This window comes from Tachyglossus aculeatus, chromosome 22, assembly GCF_015852505.1.
Source record: "Tachyglossus aculeatus isolate mTacAcu1 chromosome 22, mTacAcu1.pri, whole genome shotgun sequence".
Lineage (NCBI taxonomy): Eukaryota > Metazoa > Chordata > Mammalia > Monotremata > Tachyglossidae > Tachyglossus > Tachyglossus aculeatus.
The window spans coordinates 36,854,815-36,872,221 of record NC_052087.1 but is presented as its reverse complement, the minus strand read 5'-3'; the positions used below and the strand labels follow the sequence as shown (position 1 = coordinate 36,872,221).

General features: G+C 50.0%; 1 protein-coding gene across 2 annotated transcripts in view; it reads right to left on the bottom strand.

Moving 5' to 3' along the window:
* Positions 1–17,407, bottom strand: part of LOC119943497 (inner centromere protein) — a 50,945-nt gene that overhangs the window by 16,324 nt on the left and 17,214 nt on the right. The window contains exons 4-13 of one of the 2 annotated variants that reach the window (XM_038764513.1): positions 16,156–16,925; positions 15,091–15,142; positions 10,009–10,063; positions 8,876–8,969; positions 6,337–6,388; positions 5,387–5,504; positions 4,882–5,016; positions 2,450–2,461; positions 280–389; positions 78–189 (exon numbers count right to left, since the gene is read on the bottom strand). In XM_038764513.1, coding sequence (XP_038620441.1) covers positions 78–189; positions 280–389; positions 2,450–2,461; positions 4,882–5,016; positions 5,387–5,504; positions 6,337–6,388; positions 8,876–8,969; positions 10,009–10,063; positions 15,091–15,142; positions 16,156–16,925 — 1,510 coding nt within the window. The remainder of the gene's footprint in view (positions 1–77; positions 190–279; positions 390–2,449; positions 2,462–4,881; positions 5,017–5,386; positions 5,505–6,336; positions 6,389–8,875; positions 8,970–10,008; positions 10,064–15,090; positions 15,143–16,155; positions 16,926–17,407) is intronic. The other variant, XM_038764514.1, reaches the window with a different exon arrangement.

The window sequence follows — 17,407 nt, the reverse complement described above, 5'->3', positions numbered from 1 at the left end:
TCGGGGGCCGCTCGGCCCCCTCAGAAGACTCTGGGGCCCCTGAAGGGACGGAGGGAGGACCCGACAAAACCGCTTACTTTTTCGTTATTCTGAGCAAACTTCTGTTCGATCCGCTTCTTCTTCTCCTCCTCCAGCTGCTCCACCCGCTCCCGGGCCTGAAGCACCTTGCGAAGTCGCTCCTCCCGCTTCCTGCGGATGCCCGGGGGTGGCATTAGGCAAAGGGTATGGGCTACCGCGGGGAAAGCGGTGCCAGCGGCTGCGGGAATACTAGCTACTCACAGCTTCATCTCCTCCAGGCGCTTTCGCTTTTCCTCCTCCACCTTCAGCTTTCTCTGCTCCTCGGCTTCGTTCTTCTTCCTCAGGTTCTCTAACCGCTGGCGCTCCTTCTCCTGGGGAGGCGGGAAGCTCATCAGAAGAGGACGGGGTCCGCTCAGCGACCGGTGGGACAGGCAGGGTTTCCAACGAGACAACCGAGAAAGGGCCTCGAACCCCAGCCGATCCCCTCACCGCGGAAGCGCCACAGGACCCACGACCTGAGCATCCGGGAGGCCCATCACCTCAACCGACCAGGGCCAGGGCTCGCTCGCAGATTCCAAAATTTGGAGTGCAGAACAAAATAGGACTTGGCACTCTCAAACGGACACATCCCTTTGTTTCAGTGACCAATTGCTCCCTCCTTTTTTTGGCTATCAGATCATTTCAGCCTGGATAAGCTGTTCAGATCATCAGCATAAAAAACATCCAGGATATTCCTTTCTCCCGTCCTCTTCCGACAGGGTACAGGGTTAGGCACTGCGCTGGTTCTAAGACCTAACCATTTGAGAAGAGGGGAGTGGGAAAGGAATAGATGTTTTCAGGTACACATAGTACAAAGCAATAAAAAGGAACAGGATCTCAGTCAGGGCCCGGAAAAACCCAAGGAAGCTCCTTGCCAGCCCAGTCTCCATGCCTACAATTCCCAAAAGACCCCTGTGGCTATTAAATTATTCCCAATCACAGGAACACACAGGGAACCCAATTTGGGGGCCACCAGGATACCTGGAACCCAATTTCCTTCCGACTCTGATGATCTCTCTCAGCAAGGTGATGGCCAGCATTGAAAGGGCCTTCCCTGGACTAGGGGTCATGGTCTCCTCACAATCAGAATGAATGAGATGCCCCTGAGATAGAGTTGCATCTCCCTTCGCTTTCCTTTCCCCCACAAGACGACACTGGGGTGTGTGTGTGGGGCTGTTAATCATTTGCTCATAAGCAACAAGAAAATTGGATTCCTCCTCGGAAGGAACACGTTTGGAAATCAGCATTTGCTGCGGACCCACAAGTCAGGGACTTCTGGAAGTCCTTAGATGGACCGTCCCAGCCTCCTTCCTGGAGGCCAAGGTACAGGGCAACTGTCCAGGGGCTAGTGAGCTCAGTCTTGAGAGAGCAACTTCTCAGAGTTCAGGAAATTAGGCTGCAGGTTAAACCCTTCACTGCTGCTTCGGTAACGGCAGGCACTGGAGTGGAATCCACTTTTCTGGCACGCGGATCAGTTCAATGCAATCCAGACACGGCACACAACGGATTCACAGAGACAAGGTTAGCCGGGGAAACAACTACAGCTATGGTTCACGAGGGCCCGAGGGAGCGGCTTTTGGATGGCGAGAGCCGGGGTAACACAGCACAGATAAAATGGCACTAGCAGCTGGGTTGTCTTCCCTCCACACCCCCGAGCTCTCACGGCACAGGCCATTCAAGTCGCCCAATTCCCAGAGGCTGCTGCCAGGGCTAGTAAGCCAATAAACGAGACTCCAATTCAACTGAGAGTCCTCTCCCCTTTTTCATCTTTCTCATTCCAAAAAAAAAGGCAGTTCCGTTTTCTCATTCAGAGCCAGTTTCCTCCGTTGATGTCTAGTTTCAAGAGGATTCTTGAGAGCCTTGGAAAATCAGGGGCTCGTTCTTTTCGAAGAGAGCTCACCAGTGAAGTGGATTCTATCAAGGCCTTCCGGGGTGAAGGGAGAGAGAACTGTGCACATTGAGAGGGGGGAAATCACTCAATGCTGTGGCACTGGTGAAAATTGGGGGAAAAAATCAGATCACTGGGCTCCAGGAGAACTATTTTGTCTCCCGGGGCGGTGAGGAGGGTGAGGGGGTGTGTCTCATAGTGGTGTATAATCTGAGGCACAATAAAGACATTAAAAAAAGTCAGCCAGTGCTCAGCAATGAAGTGAGAAACAGACCCAACAGGGAGAGTTGTGCTCAAGTAGATAGGGCTGAGGGAAATAACTCCCAGTCCCTCTACCAAATTGCATGTGACCTCAAAGAAGTCTCGGGGGCTCCCGTTTCGTATCCCCACCTCCCTACTTTGCTCCCCGTGTCACTAGTTAGCTTCAAGCGCTTCACGGACACTACTGGGGCAGACAGACGTAGTACAGCTACATTACCAATATGGAGGAAAGTCATTACTTACGACAAAGCTGCACTGTGTAAGGGAAATAAGGAAGAAAACCAAACAAACAATTACTCCTTCAACCAGCAAAGGTACGCCTAGAACCATTCCCTCCCCAGCACCTAGTCTCGCCTCGTTCCACTGGGCGGAAAGGCTATCAAGGTGGGGCTCGCGACTCACAGAATTCAGACCTGGGGGGCCGTGTTTGGTTCTTCTTGCCCCCACTTCCACCCAAGCAGACTGAGTGATAAGTGTCTACCAATTCTAGAGAAGTAGCACGACCTCATGGCGAAAGCACAGGCCTGGGAGTTTGAGGAGCTGGGTTCTAATCCCCGCTCTGCCGCTTGTCTGCTTTGTGACCCTGGGCAAGTCATTTAACTTCTGTAAAATGGGGATTAAGACCGGGACCACACTTGTCTGCTTTGTGACCCTGGGCAAGTCATTTAACTTCTGTAAAATGGGGATTAAGGCCGGGACCATGTGCAATCTGATTAGCTTCTATCTATCCCAGCACTTACTGTGGTGCTTAAAAAATAATAATAATAATGATGGCATTTGTCTTAGACTGTGAGCCCACTGTTGGGTAGGGACTGTCTCTATATGTTGCCAACTTGCACTTCCCAAGCGCTTAGTACAGTGCTCTGCACACAGTAAGCGCTCAATAAATACGATTGATTGACTGATTGATTTGTTAAGTGCTTACTATACCATAAAAAAAAACCCACCCCCAAAACAGAAAAAAACTATCGTACTGTACTCTCCCTAGCGGTTAATAATAATAATGATGGCATTTGTTAGGCGCTTACTATGTGCCAAGCACTGTTCTAAGTGCTAGGGGGGGATACAAGGTGATCAGGTTGTCCCACATGGGGCTCTCAGTCTTAATCCCCATTTTCCAGAGGACGTAACTGAGGCACAGGGAAGTTAAGTGACTTGCTCAAAGTCACACAGCTGACAAGTGACAAGCTGACAATGGCTACCAATCTGCGCATCAGGCAGAAACTCCTCACCCTGGGCTTCAAGGCTGTCCATCACCTCACCCCCTTCTACCTTCCCTCCCTTCTGTCCTTCTCCAGCCCAGCCCGCACCCTCCGCTCCTCCGCCGCTAATCTCCTCACTGTTAGGCCTCGTTCTCGCCTGTCCCGCCGTTGACCCCCAGCCCACGTCCTCCCCCGGGGCCTGGAATGCCCTCCCTCTGCCCATCCGCCAAGCTAGCTCTCTTCCTCCCTTCAAGGCCCTACTGAGAGCTCACCTCCTCCAGGAGGCCTTCCCAGACTCAGCCCCTTCCTTCCTCTCCCCCTCGTCCCCCTCTCCATCCCCCCATCTTACCTCCTTCCCTTCCCCACAGCACCTGCATATATGTATATATGCCTGTACATATTTATTACTCTATTTATTTTACTTGTACATATCTACTCTATTTTATTTTGTTAGTATGTTTGGTTTTGCTCTCTGTCTCCCCCTTTTAGACTGTGAGCCCACTGTTGGGTACAGACTGTCTCTATATGTTGCCAACTTGTACTTCCCAAGCGCTTAGTACAGTGCTCTGCACACAGTAAGCGCTCAATAAATACGATTGATTGATTGATTGACAAGAGAAGCAGCATGGCTCAGTGGAAAGAGCTCGGGCTTTGGAGTCAGAGGTCACGGGTTCAAATCCCGGCTCCGCCAATTGTCAGCTGTGTGACTTTGGGCAAGTCACAACTTCTCTGTACCTCAGTTGCCACATCTGTAAAATGGGGGTTAAGACTGTGAGCCCCCCATGGGACAACCTGATCACCTTGTAACCTCCCCAGCGCTTAGAACAGTGCTCTGCATGTAGTAAGTGCTTAATAAATGCCACCATTATTATTATTATTAAGTGGCAGAGCCGGGATTAGAACCCATGACCTCTGACTCTCAAGCCGGGGCTCTTTCCATTGAGCCACGTAGTACAGTGTTCCGCAAATAGTAAGCACTCGATAAATATCTTTGACTGACTGACAGCCCACGGACATCTCTCCACCCCCCCGAGTTCTGATTCAGGCTGATCCCGCTCTTCCCAACCCTGAATCGATGTGACGTCAGGAGCTGTCATCGTCACCCAGATACACTATTGAACTATTGAAAGCATGAGGGGCTTTCAATGTTCCTTTCATTATTCGCTAAAGCCGCTCGGTGACAATTCTGCATTTTCCCTGCTAACGTTACAGGCGCCAACCCCGCAAGACTTCTGACCCAGCCTAATCCCGTATCGGCGGCGACTCGGTGGCAGCAGACCAGCCCACTCTGTGTTAAGCACTGTGCTAAGCGACGGGGCAGATACGAGCTAATCAGGAGGTATCCGTTCCGGGCCTACTGGAGGTCAGCAGGGGCCCTGAATCTCGCCTGCTCTTGTTCTACCGAGCACAGTTGCCGTGATTTGAGGATGCCGGCCCCTTGGGTGTGCGCCGGGGCACCCCTCGATATCTCACCTTGGGGTCCACGCGCTGGGGGGTGTTGCGTTTGATGAAGGACTTGATGCCGCTGCTGCGGCTGACCGAGGTGGGAGTCATGAGCAGCTGGTTCCTCTGCACCGTGTGCAGGAAGGTCTTGTGGGGACGCACAACCTGCGAGAGAGAGAGAGAGTTGATGTGTGGGTGTCAGGGACCAAGCTAGCTGGGGTCGGGAGAGGACAACGGGGATACAAAGATAGAGAAGCAGCGTGGCTCAGTGGAAAGAGCACGGGCTTTGGAGTCAGAGGTCACGGGCTCGAAGCCTGGCTCCGCCACATGTCTGCTGTGTGACCATGGCCAAGTCACTTCACTTCTCTGAGCCTCAGTTACCTCATCTGAAATATGGGGATTGACTGTGAGCCCCACGTGGGACAACCTGATCACGTTGTATCCCCCCCCAGGGCTTAGAACAGTGCTTTGCACTTAACAAATGCCATCATTATTTATTATTTTTATACGGGGAGGAAAGGAGTGGCTACCTTACCTTGCTGGCCAGGTAGGGTGGGGAAGGGGCCTTGCTCTTAGGAGGGGAAGGCTCGTCATCCTCCGGCTGCTGGCCATCGTAGAGGTCATCCACGGCCTGCTTGTAGCTCCTCTTCCTCCTGCAACCCGGAGGGTCCCGTTACATCCACTGGCCCAACTTGATCTCGGCAGGGCTCAGAGACTCCCGTCCCCCACCTTTCTTTTCGGACAAACCCCTAGTACTCTATCTCCCCCCGAAAACCACTCCAAAACCCAACTCGTCCAGCCGGAGCACTGGACTTGCACCCATTAAAGGCCGGAGGGGGAGTTGAGGGAGATTTTGGCCCCCTGCAGCTGACAGGGTCTGGGCTCGGCCCAGAAGGCTGCTTTCCTTCTCTCTTGTCCCGGTCCCTTCCCATTCGTTCAATCGTCATTATTGAGCGCTTACTGTGTGGCAGAGCACTGTATGAAGTGCTTGGGAGAGTAAAATATAACAATAAACAGATACATTCCCTGCCCACAAGGAGCTTACAGGCTAGAGGGGGAGATAGACGATAATACACAGAAATAAATGACATATGTACAGAAGTTCTGTGGGGCTGGGAGTGGGGATGAATAAAGCAAGCAAGTCAGGATGACGCAGAGGGGAGTGGGAGAAGAGGAAAGGGGGGACAGGCAGGGAAGACCTCTTGGAGGAGATGGGCCTTCAATAAGGCTTCCAAAGGGGGAAGAGTCATCGTCTGTCGGATTTGAGGAGGGCGCGCGTTTCAGGCCTGAAGCAGGACATGGGTGAGGGGTCAACAGTGAGATAGGCGAGTTCGAGTTACAGTGAGAAGGTTGGCATTAGAGGAGCAAAGTGTGTGGGCTGGATTGGAGTAGGAGATTAACGAGGCGGGGTAAGAGAGGGCAAGGGGATTGAGTGCTTTAAAAAGCCAATGATAGGTGCTTTCGTGGCGGGGCAGTTTGACGCACCTTACGGTCTGAGGAGGCTCCTGGAGCTGTTCCTTTTTGCTTGGTGAGTCCTCTGTAGACAAAACAGCTTCAAATGAATCCCAACTCATACCTGCATAAAACCCCACCAACACCAGTCTTACAACCGAACCAAACCTCTCAACTGAATAAATGTCGAATCTGGGGTTTTTTTAACTGGTACTTGTTAAGCGCTTACTAGGCGACAGGCACTCTTCTATGCACTGGGACAAAAACAAAGTAATCACGATGGACACAGTCCATATCCCACATGGGGCTCACTGTCTTTAATCCCCACTTTATAGATAACTGAGGCACAGAGAAGTGAAAGACACAGCAAACAAATGGCGGAGCCAATATTAGAACCCAGGTTCTTCTGATTTCTGAGCCCGTTGTTTATCAACTAATCCACTCTGCTTCATTAAGTCACAGATCAAGATGACATTCATTCATTCATTCAGTCGTATTTATTGAGCACTTATTGTGTGCAGAGCACTGTACTAAGCGCTTGGGAAGTACAAGTTGGCAACATCTAGAGACGGTCCCAAAAGCGGGCTCACAGTCTAGAAGGGGGAGACAGACAACAGAACAAAACTAGGAGACAGGCAACAGGGACAACACAGCAGCATCACAAGAACCAAAGCAACACCATTCTCGGTTCAGACCATTGACCGTCCAAGCCGGCATCTCTAATGATAATAATAATAAATATTATTATTATTATGGTATTTGTTAAGCGCTTACTCTGTGCCGAGCACTGCTCCAAGTGCTGGGGTAGATATAGGGTAATCAGGTTGTCCCACGTGGGGCTCACAATTTTAATCCCCATTCTGCAGATGAGGTAACTGAGGCCCAGAGAAGTTATGTGACTTGCCCAAGGTCACACAGCAGACAAGTGGTGAAGACGGGATTAGAGCCCATGTCCTCTGACTCCCAAGCCCGGGCTCTTTTCACTAAGCCACGCGGCTTCTCACCTCTACATCTCAGGACAGTAAGCTCATTGTGGGCAGGGAATGTGTCTGCTTATTGTTATATTGTACTCTCCCAAGCGCTTAGCACAGTGTTCTGCACACAGTAAGCACTCAATAAATAAGACTGAATGAACGAGTGAAATGAATGTTTCCAACAAGAGAAACAAGATGGTTGGATGAACAGCATAATGGCTACCTCCTTGACAGACATGCCCACTGGTCAGGAACAAATTATAATAACAATAATTGTATTTGTAAAGTGCTTACTATGTACCAAGCACTGTTCTAAGCACTGGAGTAGATACAAGTTAATCAGGTTGGGCACAGTCCCTGCCCCACGTGGGGCTCACAGTCTTAATCCCCATTTGACAGATGAGGTAACTGAGGCACAGACAAGTGAAGCGACTTGCTCAGGTCACACAGCAGGCAGGTGGCGGATTTTAGATTAGAACCCACCTCCTCTGACTCTCAAGAAGCAGCGTGGCTCAGTGGAAAGAGCCCGGGCTTTGGAGTCAGAGGTTATGGGTTCAAATCCCGGCCCCGCCAACTGCCAGCTGTGTGATTTTGGGCAAGTCACTTCATTCATTCATTCATTCAGTCGTATTTATTCAGCGCTTACTGTGTGCAGAGCACTGTACTAAGCGCTTGGGAAGTACAAGTTGGCAACATATAGAGAGGGTCCCTACCCAACAGCGGGCTCACTGTCTAGAAGGGGAAGACAGACAACAGAACAAACCATATTAACAAAATAAAATAAATAGAATAAATATGTACAAATAGAGTAATAAATATGTACAAACATATATACATATATACAGGTGATGTGGAGAAGGGAAGGAGGTAATGCAGGGGCTCAGTCTGGGAAGGCCTCCTGGAGGAGGTGAGCTCTCAGTAGGGCCTCAGTTCCTTCTTCTGGAAAATGGGGATGAAGACTGTGAGCCCCCCGTGGGACAACCTCATCACCTTGTAACCTCCCCAGAGCTTAGCAATCAATCAATCGTATTTATTGAGCGCTTACTGTGTGCAGAGCACTGTACTAAGCGCTTGGGAAGTACAAGTTGGCAACATATACAGACAGTCCCTACCCAAAAGTGGGCTCACAGTCTAGGAGGGGGGAGACAGAGAACAAAACCAAACATATTAACAAAATAAATAGAATAGATATGTACAAGTAAAATAAATAGAGTAATAAATACGTACAAACATATATACAGGTGCTGGGGGGAAGGGAAGGAGGTAAGACGGCGGGGATGGAGAGGGGGACCATAGCACACAGTAAGCACTCAATAAATGCCATTATTATTATTATTATTATCATCATCAATCGTATTTATTGAGCGCTTACTATGTGCAGAGCACTGTACTAAGCGCTTGGGAAGTACAAATTGGCAACATATAGAGACAGTCCCTACCCAACAGTGGGCTCACAGTCTATTATTATTATTACTATTATTATTGTTATTATTATTATTACTACTACTACTATTATTATTATTATTATTATTATTATTATTATCATTATTATTACTGTTGCCACTGGGCTATGCTGCCAGTTCCCCGCACGGCCTTACCTTTGTCGCTGGCCTCGAGCTGGGCCTTTGGTGTGCTGATGGCGATCTTGTTGGCGGTACGAGAGCGCAGGGTGCGCCGGGTGCCCTCAGGCTCCTGCGGGAAGAACGGGGATGGGGGGCCGACGGTTTAGGTCACTATTTTAAAATTCTGCCTCCCATTCCTTCATTCATTCAGTCGTACTTATTGAGCGCTTACTGTGTGCAGAGCACTGCACTAAGCTCCCACCCACGGGCAGAAACCATCCTCCCTTGCCACACAAAGCGCCTTCCTCCCTCCCGCTTAGACCGAGAGCCCGATTACCTTGCATCTACCCAATCAATCAATCAATCATATTTATTGAGCGCTTACTATGTGCAGAGCACTGTACTGAGCGCTTGGGAAGTACAAATTGGCAACACATAGAGACAGTCCCTACCCAACAGTGGGCTCACAGTCTAAAAGGGGGAGACAGAGAACAGAACCAAACATACCAACAAAATAAAATAAATAGGATAGAAACGTACAAGTAAAATAAATAAATAAATGAATAAATAAATAGAGTAATAAATCTGTACAACCATATATACAGGTGCTGTGGGGAAGGGAAGGAGGTAAGATGGGGGGATGGAGAGGGGGACGAGGGGGAGAGGAGGGAAGGGGCTCAGTCTGGGAAGGCCTCCTGGAGGAGGTGAGCTCTCAGCAGGGCCTTGAAGGGAGGAAGAGAGCTAGCTTGGCGGAGGGGCAGAGGGAGGGCATTCCAGGCCCGGGAGATGACGTGGGCCATCCCCCAGCGCCTAGTACAGTGCCCGGCACATTGTAAGCGCTTAACGGATGCGGCGGTTATTGTTCTGATTGGACAGTCAGCCAGGCTTCTTCAGGGGGTCAATCAATCGTATTTATTGAGCGCTTACTGTGGGCAGAGCACTGGACTAAGCGCTTGGGAAGTCCAAGTTGGCAACATAGAGAGACGGTCCCTACCCAACAGCGGGCTCACAGTCTAGAAGGGGCGCGCAAGGAGAGGACGTGGGAAAGCCGCATCCAAAGGCGAGTTGCGACGCAGCGTCCGAGGCGGCCAGTTCACAGCCTTTGGCCACAAGACTCCGGGCCCTGTCGTCGTTTCAGCCCAGACTTTACGGCAGACGGCAGGACTTACCTCCTTCTCGGCCTCCTTAGCAGGTTCGGGTTCCTCCCCCGGCTCTTCTTCGGCCCTGAAAAGGAAACACACGCTCTGAGGTGGAATCCTACAGCAAACAATCAATCAATCAATCGTATTTATTGAGCGCTTACTGTGCGCAGAGCACTGTACTAAGCGCTTGGGAAGGACAAGCTGGCAACAAACACAGGCAGGCAGTGTGGTTCTAATCCCTACTCTGATGATGATGATATTGGTATTTGTTAAGCGCTTACTATGTGCCAAGCACTGTTCTAAGCACTGGGGTAGATACAAGGTGATCAGGTTGTCCCACGGGGGGCTCACAGTCTTCATCCCCATTTTACAGATGAGGGAACTGAGGCCCAGAGAAGTGACTTGCCCAAAGTCACACAGCTGACAAGTGGTGGAGGTGGGATTTGAACCCATGACCTCTGACTCCAAAGCCCGGGCTCTTTCCACTGAGCCACACTGCTTCCCATGTTTTGCCCTGGCAAAGGTAACTTTATCTTCTCCAAAAAGCACAAATAAAAATCAACCTGCCCATCAACTCGACCAAGTTGGCAACCACACCCTGGGTGCGTCACTTCGTTTTGTCCACCAGTTCCCTCATCTGTAATCAATCAATCGTATTTATTGAGCGCTTACTGTGTGCAGAGCACTGGACTAAGCGCTTGAGAAGTACAAGTTGGCAACATCTAGAGACGGTCCCTACCCAACAGCAGGCTCACAGTCTAAAAGACTGTAAAACGGGGATGAAGACTGTGAGCCCCATGTGGGACAACCTGATTACCTTGTATCCCCCCCAGCGCTTAGAACAGTGCTTCGCACACAGAAAGCGCTTAACACCATTATTATTATTATTCTTTGTGCCTCAGTTATTGCATCTGTAAAAATGGGGATTAAAACTGTGAGCCCCATGTGGAACAGGGACTGTGACCAATGCTATTTGCTTGTATCTATCCCAGCGGTTAGTACAGTGCCTGGCACATAGTAAGCACTTAATGAATACCACAATTATTATCATCATCATCCTCTCCCCCTCCTCCCCAACCTTACCTCCTTCCCCTCCCCACAGCCCCTGCATATATGTTTGTACGCATTTATTGCTCTATTAATTTTACTTGTACATATTTATTCTATTTATTTTATTTTGTTAATATGTTTGGTTTTGCTGTCTTTCTTCCCCTTCTGGACTGTGAGTCCGCTGTTGGTTGGGTAGGGACCGTCTCTATATGTTGCCAACTTGTCCTTCCCAAGCGCTTAGTCCAGTGCTCTGCACACAGTAAGCGCTCAATAAATACGATTGAATGAATGAATGAATGAATAAGGAGCATGTTAGTCCCGGTAACACTACTGTATGTGCTTAGTCCAGTGCCCTGCACACAGTAAGCACTCAATAAATACCACTGATTGATTATGAATATTAACAACAACAACAACATTCATGGTATTTGTTAAGCGCTTACTACTTGTCAGCTGTGTGACTTTGGGCAAGTCACTTCTCTTCTCTGTGCCTCAGTTCCTTCATCTGGAAAATGGGGACTAAGTCCGTGAGCCCCACGTGGGACAACTTGATTACTTTGTATCTACCCCAGCGGTTAGAACAGTGCTTTGCACATAGTAAGCGCTTAATAAATGCCATCATCATTATTATTATCATTATTATTAAGGGCCAGGCACTGCACTAAGCACTGGGGTGGATATAAGCAAATTGGGTTGGACCCAGTCCATGGTTTTGGGTTTTTTTTTTTTAATAGCATTTATTAAGCGCTTACTATGTGCAAAGCACTGTTCTAAGCGCTGGGGAGGTTACAAGGTGATCAGGTTGTCCCATGGGGGGCTCACAGTTTCATTCCACCCTTCCCAGGGTGCTAAACTGAAGCAGCACGGCTCAGTGGAAAGAGCCCGCGCTTTGGAGTCAGAGGTCATGGGTTCAAATCCCACCTCTGCCACTTAGCTGTGTGACTTTTGGCAAGTCACTTCACTGGGCCTCAGTTCCCTCATCTCTAAAATGGGGATTAAGACTGTGAGCCCCACATGGGACAACTTGATCACCTTGTAACCTCCCCAGCGCTTAGAAAAGTTCTTTGCACATAGTAAGTGCTTAATAAATGCCATTATTATTATTATTATTCATCCCCATTTTACAGATGATGGAACTGAGGCCCAGAGAAGTGAAGTGACTTGCCCAAAGTCACACAGCTGACAATTGGGCGGAGCCGGGATTAGAACCCATGACCTCTGACTCCAAAGCCCGGGCTCTTTCCACTGAGCCACGCTGCTTCTCCAGACGGAGCTCACAATCTCAATCCCCATTTGACAGCTGAGGCAACTGAGGCCCAGAGAAGTGAAGCGACTTACTCAAGGTCACCCGGCAGACAAGGTGGCAGAGCCGGAATTCGAACCCATGACCTTCTGACTAGGTCATGATTGAATCTCCAAGTTTCGGTCAAGCGCCGGATGCTTCCCAGCTCTGAAAGGGCCGGGTTGTGGGGAGGTAGGAAAGGCGAGAGAAGAAAGAGCCGATGGCTGTCGGGAATTTCGCCTATTAGGATGGGATGGCCGACCTTCATGGTTCTCGGCTATTTTCGTTTGTCATTAGCCCCTCTTAGGAGTTCAGAAGTCCATCCAGTTCTGGCAGCAGAAGCTCACCACTCCACCACTTGCCTGCTGGGTGACCTTGGACAAGTCATTTCACTTCTGATGAAGCAGCGTGGCTCAGTGGAAAGAGCCCGGGTTTGGGAGTCAGAGGTCATGGGTTCTAATCCCGGCTCCCCCACATGTCTCAGGCCTTGGGCCTAGGGGGGATCCTCCCCCATTTTCCCTACTGAGAGCTCACCTCCTCCAGGAGGCCTTCCCAGACTGAGCCCCCTCCTTCCTCTCCCCCTCCGCCCCCTCTCCGTCCCCCCCATCTTACCTCCTTCCCTTCCCCACAGCACCTGTGTATATGTGTATGTGTTTGTACTGATTTATTACTCTATTTTATTTGTACACATTCTATTTATTTTATTTGGTTAATATGTTTTGTTTTGTTCTCTGTCTCCCCCTTTTAGACTGTGAGCCCACTGTTGGGTACGGACCGTCTCTATATGTTGCCAAGTTGGACTTCCCAAGCGCTTAGTACAGTGCTCTGCACACAGTAAGCGCTCAGGGGTGACGGAAGGGACCAGAAGTGGACAAGATGCAGGTGGGTAGAGTGGGCCTCAGGCCTTGGGCCTGGGGGGGATCCTCCCCCATTTTCCCTACAGAGAACTCACCTCCTCCAGGAAGCCTTCCCAGACTGAGCCCCCTCCTTCCTCTCCCCCTCCTCCCCATGCCCTCTTACCTCCTTCCCCTCCCCACAGCACCTGTATATATGTATATATGTTTGTACAGATTTATTACTCTATTTTATTTGTACATATTTATTCTATTTATTTTATTTTGTTAATATGTTTTGTTCTCTGTTTCCCCTTTCTAGACTTTGAGCCCACTGTTGGGTAGGGACCGTCTCTATATGTTGCCAACTTGTACTTCCCAAGTGCTTAGTACAGTGCTCTGCACTCAGTAAGCGCTCAATAAATACAACTGAATGAATGAATGACCTTGGGCAACTCACTTCACTTCTCTGAGCCTCAGTCACCGCATCTGTAAAATGGGGATGAAGACTGTGAGCCCCACGTGGGACAACCTGATCACCTTGTCTCTACCCCAGCGCTTAGAACGGTGCTGGGAACATAGTAAGCTCTTAAACGCCATTATTATTATTATTTTTTCCTCTGGGCCTCAGTTTCCTCATCTGTAAAATGGGGATTCAATACCCATTCACCCTCCTACTTAGACCGTGATAAGCGCTTAGTACAGTGCTCTGCAAACAGTAAGCGCTCAATAAATATGATTGAATGAATGAATGAATGAGTGAATGAATAGTACTTTGGCAACTTCTGAGACAAGCATCCTCCTCCCCCCATCCCTATTTCCTTCCCCTCCCCACAGCACCTGTATAGATGTTTGTACAGATTTATTACTCTATTTATTTTACTTGTACATATTGACTATTCTATTTTGTTAATGATGTGCATTTAGCTTTAATTCTATTTGTTCTGACAACTTGACACCTGTCCCCATGTTTTGTTTTGTTGTCTGTCTCCCCCTTCTAGACTGTGAGCCCATTAGTGGGTAGGGGCTGTCACTATATGTTGCCAACTTGTTCTTCCCAAGCGCTTAGTACAGTGCTCTGCACACAGTAAGCGCTCAATAAATCTGATTGAATGAATGAATTTGAACCAGAAACTGCATCTTTTTTTTTCTTTATAAATGGTATGTGTTAGAGAAGCAGCGTGGCTCAGTGGAAAGAGCCCGGGCTTGGGAGTCAGAGGTCATGGGTTCTAATCCCGGCTCCGCCACTTATCAGCTGTGTGACTCTGGGCAAATCACTTCACTTCTCTGGGCCTCAGTTACCTCATCTGGAAAATGGGGATTAAGACTGTGAGCCCCCCGTGTGGGACAAACTGATTACCTTGTATCTCCCACAGTGTTTAGAACTGTGCTTGGCATATAGTAAGTGCTTAACAAATACCAAAAAAAAAAAAGCGCTTACTATGTGCCAGGCACTGTTCTAAGCCCTGGGCTAGATGCAAGTTAATCAGATTGGATACAGTCCATATCCCTTACGGGGCTCGCAGTCTCAATCCCCATTTCACAGGTGAGGTAACTGAGGCGCATCTATTCCAGCACTTAATAAATAATAGATAAATAATAATGGCATTTGTTAAGTGATTACTATGTGCAAAGCACTGTTCTAAGCGCTGGGGGGGATACAAGGTGATCAAGTTGTGTCACATGGGGCTCACAGTCTTAATCCCCATTGTACAGATGGGGTAACTGAGGCTCAGAGAAGTTAAGTCACTTGCTCAAGGTCCTACAGCAGACACGTGGCAGAGCCGGGATTCGAACCCACGACCTCTGACTCCAAAGCCCGGGCTCTTTCCACTGAGTCATGCTGTTTCTGGTGAAAAGTAAGCACTTAACAGATTCCATTAAAAACAAAGCAAGTGTGTCCCTCCCTCCTCTGAACGTAATTGGGGGGTGAAGTGACCTCACCTGGCTTGTGCGGGCACGTCTTTGTGCAGAAGTCTCTCTAAGTAGCTGTGACCTGATGGGGGGAAAAAAAACAAGATTAGCGTAAACAGAACCACCAGCTGAGAGGGCAAAGACTGTGAGCCCATTTTTGAGTAGGGACCGTCTCTATAATCAATCAATCAATCGTATTTATTGAGCGCTTACTGTGTGCAGAACACTGTTATTAAGCGCTTGGGAAGTCCAAGTTGGCAACATATAGAGACAGTCCCTACCCAACAGTGGGCTCACAGTCTAAAAGGGGGAGACAAAGAACAAAACCAAACATACTGACAAAATAAAATAAATAGAATAGATATGTACAGGTAAAATAGAGTAATAAATCTGTACAAACATATATACAGGGGCTGTGGGGAAGGGAAGGAGGTAAGATGGGGGGGATGGAGAGGGGGACGAGGGGGAGGGAGGAAGGAAGGGGCTCTATACGTCACCAACCTGTACTTCCCAAGCGCTTAGTCCAGTGCTCTGCACACAGTAAGCGCTCAATAAATACGATTGACTGAATGAATGAATGAATGAAAGACGCCTAGCGGCCCCCAGTCCTGAAGAAAAGGCGGGTTCGGCCGGCAAGCTCTCTCAGACTTGCATTTTCACTTCCCCCTCTCCATCCCCCCCCATCTTACCTCCTTCCCTTCCCCACAGCACCTGTATATATGTATATATGTTTGTACATATTTGTCACTCTATTTATTTATTTATTTTGCTTGTACATATCTATTCTATTTATTTTATTAGTATGTTTGGTTTCGTTCTCCGTCTCCCCCTTTTAGACTGTGAGCCCGCTGTTGGGAAGGGGCTGTCTCTCGATGTTGCCAACTTGGACTTCCCAAGCGCTTAGAACAGTGCTCTGCACACAGTGAGCGCTCAATAAATACGATTGATGATGATGAGAGTGGGGCGAGGCGGAACCCGCCAGCCCCTCTCCTCCCGCCAGGAGACGGACAGGGTGCCCCCCGCCCTCCCTCGCTCCCTCTGCTTCAGGCCCAAAGACGGAGCGGAGCCCCCCCACCCCCCGGCCCCGTCGCTCACAGACGACGCGGTTGGCGACGGCCGACTCCCGGGCGGCCTTCTTCTTGCTGGTGGACCTGCTGATGGACCTGCGGATCCCGCTCTCCCTCTTGGCGACCAGCGAGTACTTCTCGGCCAAGGAGGTCCTGCCGCGCTGAGCCTGGGACGGGCGGCCCACCAGGCTCCGCCGCACGGACCGCCGGTTCGACCTGGAGCCCGTGGGCGTCTGGGGGGTCTCCGCGCCGTCCGGAGCGGGCTCGGCCTCCGGATCCCAGCCCCGCTCCGGGGAACGGGGACAACCGTCTGCCGCCCCGCCGGGGGGGACCCCGGGCAAGGCCGCCGGGGGAGACGGCCCCGCCTTGGCGATTTTGAGCTTGGAGGCCGCCCGCCCTTCTCCCGCCGCCTTCTTCTCCGGGGCCTCGGGGAGGCCCGCCAGGGAGGCCCCGGTTACCGATTCGAGTCTCTCGCCCCCCTGCTCCTTCGGGCTCGCCACGTCCTCCGCCACGATCTCGATGACGCCGGGGGAGTCCTCCAGCCTGGCCATCTGGGCCTTCAGGTACAGCTCGGCGCTTCGGCGGACGCTGTTGCTGATCTCCACAAAGGGCAGCAGGACGTTCTTCGGCTTTGGGATGGGGACCGTGGGCGACTCGGGGAGCAAGGCGGCTTTCGATCGGGTCACCCGGGGAGAAGGGGCGTTCTCGCCCGCCAACGCCAAGGTGAGCTTATTCAACTCCTCTTTACTCTGACGGCGCTTGGTAGAACTTTGCCTCCGGTTTCGCTTTTTGGACAACCTTCCAAAGATAAAGCAGAACCGTACGGCCCGGGGCCTCAGTCCGTTACAATCAATCAATCGTATTTATTGGGCGCTTACTGTGTGCAGAGCACTGTACTAAGCGCTTGGGAAGGACAAGTCGGCAACATCTAGAGTCAGTCCCTACCCAACAGCGGGCTCACAGTCGAGAAGGGGGAGACAGACAACAAAACATGTGAACGGGGGTCATCAGAACAAACAGAATTAAAGCTAAATGTACATCATTGACAACATAAAATAGAATAGTCGATATGTCCAAGTAAAATAGAGTAATAAATCTGTACAAACATATATACGGGTGCTTTGGGGAGGGGAAGGAGGTAGGGCTGGGGGGGATGGGAGGAAATTTTATTTGATACAAGCTCGCTGTGGGCAGGGAATGCGTCTTTTATATTGTACTCTCCCAAGCACTTGGTATAACGCCCTGCACAAATAAGCACTCAATGAACACGACTGATTGCT